At 37.3% G+C, this 5,174-nt stretch overlaps 1 protein-coding gene across 3 annotated transcripts in view; it reads left to right on the top strand.

Moving 5' to 3' along the window:
- The first annotated feature begins 2,372 nt into the window (after positions 1-2,372).
- The window catches only part of LOC122561888 (integrin alpha-E-like), a 354,449-nt gene continuing 351,647 nt past the window's right edge, over positions 2,373-5,174 (top strand). The window contains exon 1 of one of the 3 annotated variants that reach the window (XR_006315137.1): positions 2,373-2,552. Coding sequence is in view for 1 of the 3 variants with exons in the window: in XM_043714220.1 (XP_043570155.1) it covers positions 2,513-2,552 (40 nt within the window). In the remaining 2 variants the exon portion in view is untranslated. The remainder of the gene's footprint in view (positions 2,553-5,174) is intronic. The other 2 variants (XM_043714220.1, XM_043714221.1) reach the window with 2 other exon arrangements.

Below are 5,174 nucleotides of genomic sequence, written 5' to 3'. Positions count from 1 at the left end.
ATTCAGTTCCTCCACCATTTTATATTTCATCCTCAACCCCCTTATTACTTTTTTAGTTTTCATCTGCTGGTTTTTAAATGCTTTGGCTTCCCACTAATGTTCACCACATTGCATTTTTCTTTTGCTTTTATGATATGTTTCTAGATATTTGCCGGTCTTCATTCCTTAAATTTGTTTCAGGGAAAACACCTGACTGTTTTTCTGACTGGAATTTATGACTGTTCTGTTCAAAGTGTACTTTTCAGCCTTGGAGATTGATTTTGGATTTTCAATTGGAGAAAGTTTGCTACAGAGTAAGCTGCTTGGTTTGTGTCACCTGTTTCAGAGTAACTGGAACACTTAACTATACTGTGTTTCTTGGGGAAGCAGCAATTATCAAGGTTTTGGAAATGACTGCGTATGTTTGCGACACCCAGCCATATGGGCCAGAACACCAAACTGATAGCAGTCTGAGCATTTGTTCCCTTGTTCTTCAAGAACTAAGAACTAACTTATTGGTGAAAATTATTCTTTTCTGAATGTAAATCTCCACAGAGGTCAATCAGCTTTTCCCCCCTCTGGTGTGTCTGCATTTGAATCTGTTCATGTGTTGCGTTAGTAAGAGAGGTAAATAATTATCTTATTCTTATTGCAAACTAACTGTGTTAAACAGCTTTGCATCTTTACTGAAAAAGTTTTGTTTCTCAATGAATCAATAATTTGGTGTTTATTACAGAACTTGGTCCATTGACTGTTTTACTTTAAGTCTAATAGTGGAAAAGCATATGTTTGGCCATATCAGGAACTGGCTAAATTAATTAAATTTTGTTAATTTAGTTAACATTAGTTTAATTTAATTAGTTTAATTAGCAAAATTAATAGAATTTAGTGAGTAGTGCAATAGTAGGAATAATGAAATAAAGAGGGATAGTACATCAAAGTTTGCAACTGATACCAAGTTGGGTGGGAGGGTGAACTGTGACGAAGAGATCCTTCAGCAAGAGCTGAACAGGTTGGATGAGTGGGCAAATCAATTGCAGATGCAGTATAATTTGGATAAATATGAGGTTATTCACTTTGGAAGCAAAAACAAGAAGGCAGATTACTACCTGAACGACTGTAAATTGGGAGAGGGGAGTATGCAGCAGGACCTGGGAGTCCTTGTGCATCAGTCACTGAAGTTAGGCATGCAGGAGCAGCGGGTGGTAAAGTAGGTAAGTGATATGTTGGCCTTCATTGTTAGAGGCTTCGAGTACAGGGGCAGAGATGTGTTGTTGCAGTTATACAGGGCCTTGGTGAGGCCACATCTAGAAACTGTCTGCTATTTGGCATCCTTTTCTGAGGATGTATGCTCTTGCTCTTGAGGGAGTGCAGTGAAGGTTTACCAGGCTGATTCCAGGGATGGCAGGTCTGAGGTATGAAGAGAGATTGACTAGTTGAGGATTGTTTTCGCTGGGTTTCAAGTGATTGAGGGGAGATCTCATAGAAACTTATAAATTTCTAACAGGACTAGAAGCGTAGATGGGTAAGGAGGATGTTGCTGATGGTGAGTTTGTCCAGAACCAGGGGTCACAATCTGAGGATTCGGGGTAGACCATTTAGGACATTTCTTCACCCAAAGAGTGGTGAGCCTGTAGAATTCATTATCACAGGAAATAGTTAATGCCAAAATGTTGAATATATTTAAGCAGCAGCAAAATATAACACTTTGGGCAAATGGGATCAAGGTTATGGGGAGAAAGCAGGATTAGGTTATTGAGTTGGATGATCAGCCATGATTGTGATGAATGGTGGAACAGGCTGGAAGGGCCAAATGGCCTTCTCCTGCTCTTATGTTTTATGTTTCTGTTTCTCTCACTTCAATCATAACAATGTATTATTATGTTTACGTGCTTTATAAATGTAAGATGTAGTTAGAATTGGCAACCATTTCATGTTAACCACTCACAACATAATATATCATGGAATCTTAAAATCAGAAATAAAATGAAATATTATAAATTTACAAATAATGCATTAATCTGAAAAGAGATAAGGCTGGTTAATTTTTTGAGTCGAGGTTTTTCACATATGGGACCTGCTGTGTTAAGTTTTTTAATGCCACAGTCACATGACACATACTTTTGCTTAGCATAAGACTGATAATTTCCTAGTGATGGCTGTTTCTTGGAATTTAGAGGGCTTAAAGTGCTGCTAACTTCTCTAATTTGATTTTGCTCATAGCAGCACTCCATTTTGCAAGCTTTACTTCATGTTGCTTGATTATCATGAGGCTCCCGTCCGTTGCAGACTGACTATGGAGTTTCCGTGACCAACACCACATCCTTTAACATCAGTTTCGTGCTATAGTGGTTTTCAAATAGTTCAGACTACATGGGAAAAAGATGTGTAAAACTTTTGCGGGGGTGGAGTAGTTGCTCATCTGTCGTCTTACCGCCCATATGCGCCTTAATTTGGATGTACATTTTCAGTTGTAATTGCTGTGGAGAATTGAAATAGTCTACTTACTGTCACAGTCTTTAGTAACATTAAAATGAAAAAAATGATTGTAGCTCTGCTTCTTTTGCTGTTATGTAAGTACATTTACATTTCTTTGTAAGGATGATTTTAGATTACAGTACTTTTGTGACATTAATATCAAATTAGAATCAGTTGCAAACTACAGTTGTCAATTATAATTACTTATGAATGTGTATAAAAACATATAATTATTTTTATGTTGATTTTAAAAACTAACATAATCACCTTTAGATTGTTCATTTTAATATTGTTCGCCAAGCATTTAAGATCTGCCTTAAGTAAATAATTTTGTGAGGCTCTTGTGCAGTGTAAACCTTGTTAATCACAAAATGTTTAGAGTTAAGGTGTATCATTTGTGAAATGTCAAGTTCAAAGCAGATAAGGCTATAATGTAGCCCAGATTATTGGACTCAAGTTCAACTTTAGCAAGGTTCTACATGAGTAGACCCTGAAAAATTAATCTAAATCTTTTATCTTTGACAGCTGCTTGTTTTTTAGAAATGAGGCATTATAGTAAAATGTAGGTAATGAGTGATATTTTGGTCAAAGCGTACCATTGACCTATTGGGCATGTTCTTCTAAACTTCTCATCAATCTCAATACTATGATTCTGCAACTAACAGTTCCTTATCGCTTCTAATGGGAATTCATACACTGCTTATTTAACCTTACCTTAGTTTTCTGTTCTACCATTCTCTTACTATGAAGCGGAACCTAAGTTTCTTTGTCTTTTTTTCAACTTTAAATTATGTTCATCCTCAAAAACCTTCACAGACTTTCCTCATAACTCACTTCTTTAAGTTCACAAGCTAGCATTGTTACTTTCTCTACATCTACAAAATTCTACATCTTTTCTATACTCCAGGATGGTGCAGAGGAGATTTACCAGGATGTTGCCTGACATGGAATGAAGGTCTTATGAGGAAAGGCTGAGGGATGTGAGGCTGTTTTTGTTAGAGAAAGGAAGGTTGAGAGGTGACTTAATTAAGACATATAAGATAATCAGAGGGTTAAATAGGGTGGACAATGAGAGCCTTTTTCCTTGGATAGTGATGGCTAGCATGAGGGGACTTAGCTTCAAATTGAGGGGTGACAGACATAGGACAGATGTCAGAGGTAGTTTCTTTACTCAGAGTAGGATGAGCATGGAATGCCCTACCTGCAACCATAGTAGATTTGCCAACTTTAAGGGCATTTAAATGGTTATTGGATAAATATATGGATGATGATGGAATAGTGTAGGTTACATGTGCTTCAGATCGGTTTCACAGGTCAGTGCCAACATTGAGGGCCAAAGGGCCTGTACTATGCTGTATTGTTCTATCTTCTGTGTTCCAGAAGTGGCACGTCACCTCCCTTGGTACTTAAATCAAGCATCTCAATATTTGACTTTTATTCCAAAATATTGAATTTATTTTCTACAAATTATCTAATTCCAGCTGTACACAGTGAAAATAGTTTCAGTTTACCCATTATGTCAACAAGTCTTATGCTCTGCATTAGACATACAGCAATATACAAGTGTTTATAAAGATTACTTGCACAATTTTGCAAGATTTTGTTTTGGAAGATAGTCATCTCCCTTTATTCTCATTTATGGCAACTTACCAGTGAACCATTAGATGGAAAGAGTAAATTCTTGCCTTCTCAATCACAGAAGATCTCTTACAACTTAGATTTTGGTGAAGGAACATGTTAGTTCTAATTGAAGGTGAAGATACACAAAGGCCCGTTGATAATATTTAATCAGAACCACATGCAATAATGTTAACCTTACTGCAGTAATTGTCAAACGCATCAAAAAAACACGTTGAGTGGCCTGTGTATTTGGACTGAACTTTAAAATGTTCTCGGGGAACACAATCTGTCTTTTAGTCTGCTTGAAAGCTTATCCATTTCTTGTGATTTATACAAATGTACAACAAGATCACTGATGTTTGCACAATGCTCAGCATCATTCCCGGCCCCCTCAGATACTGAAGCATTTGATATCTGAATGCAGTGAAACCTGGATATTGCCCGACTTGAACCGACAAAAGAAAAGTAAGCAAATACCAACTCTGTCAATAGAGAATCTAACCATTGTGCCTGAAATTCAATTTGAATGTCAACATCTTAGGAGTCACCATTGATCAGAGAGCATGTTAGTACCATTACAATGCTATTAGGAATTTGTTACAAGACAATTTTCTGATTCAGTATGTGGATGTACCTACTAGAGAAGGTGCAAACCTTGACCTACTCTTGGGAAATAAGGCAGGGCAGGTGACTGAGGTGTCAGTGGGGGAGCACTTTGGGGCCAGCGACCATAATTCTATTCGTTTTAAAATAGTGATGGAAAAGGATAGACCAGATCTAAAAGTTGAAGTCCTAAATTGGAGAAAGGCCAATTTTGACGGCATTAGGCACGAACTTTCGAAAACTGATTGGAGGCAGATATTCGCAGGTAAAGGGACGGCTGGAAAATGGGAAGCCTTCAGAAATGAGATAACAAGAATCCAAAGAAAGTATATTCCTGTCAGGGTGAAAGGGAAGACTGGTAGGTATAGGGAATGCTGGATGACTAAAGAAATTGAGGGTTTGGTTAAGAAAAAGAAGGAAGCATATGTCAGGTACAGGCAGGATAGATCGAGTGAATCCTTAGAAGAGTATAAAGGAAGTAGGAGTATACTTAA

Source organism: Chiloscyllium plagiosum, chromosome 23 (genome assembly GCF_004010195.1).
Source record: "Chiloscyllium plagiosum isolate BGI_BamShark_2017 chromosome 23, ASM401019v2, whole genome shotgun sequence".
Lineage (NCBI taxonomy): Eukaryota > Metazoa > Chordata > Chondrichthyes > Orectolobiformes > Hemiscylliidae > Chiloscyllium > Chiloscyllium plagiosum.
The sequence above is the reverse complement of the archived record's forward strand: the minus strand, read 5'-3'. Positions and strand labels throughout refer to the sequence as shown.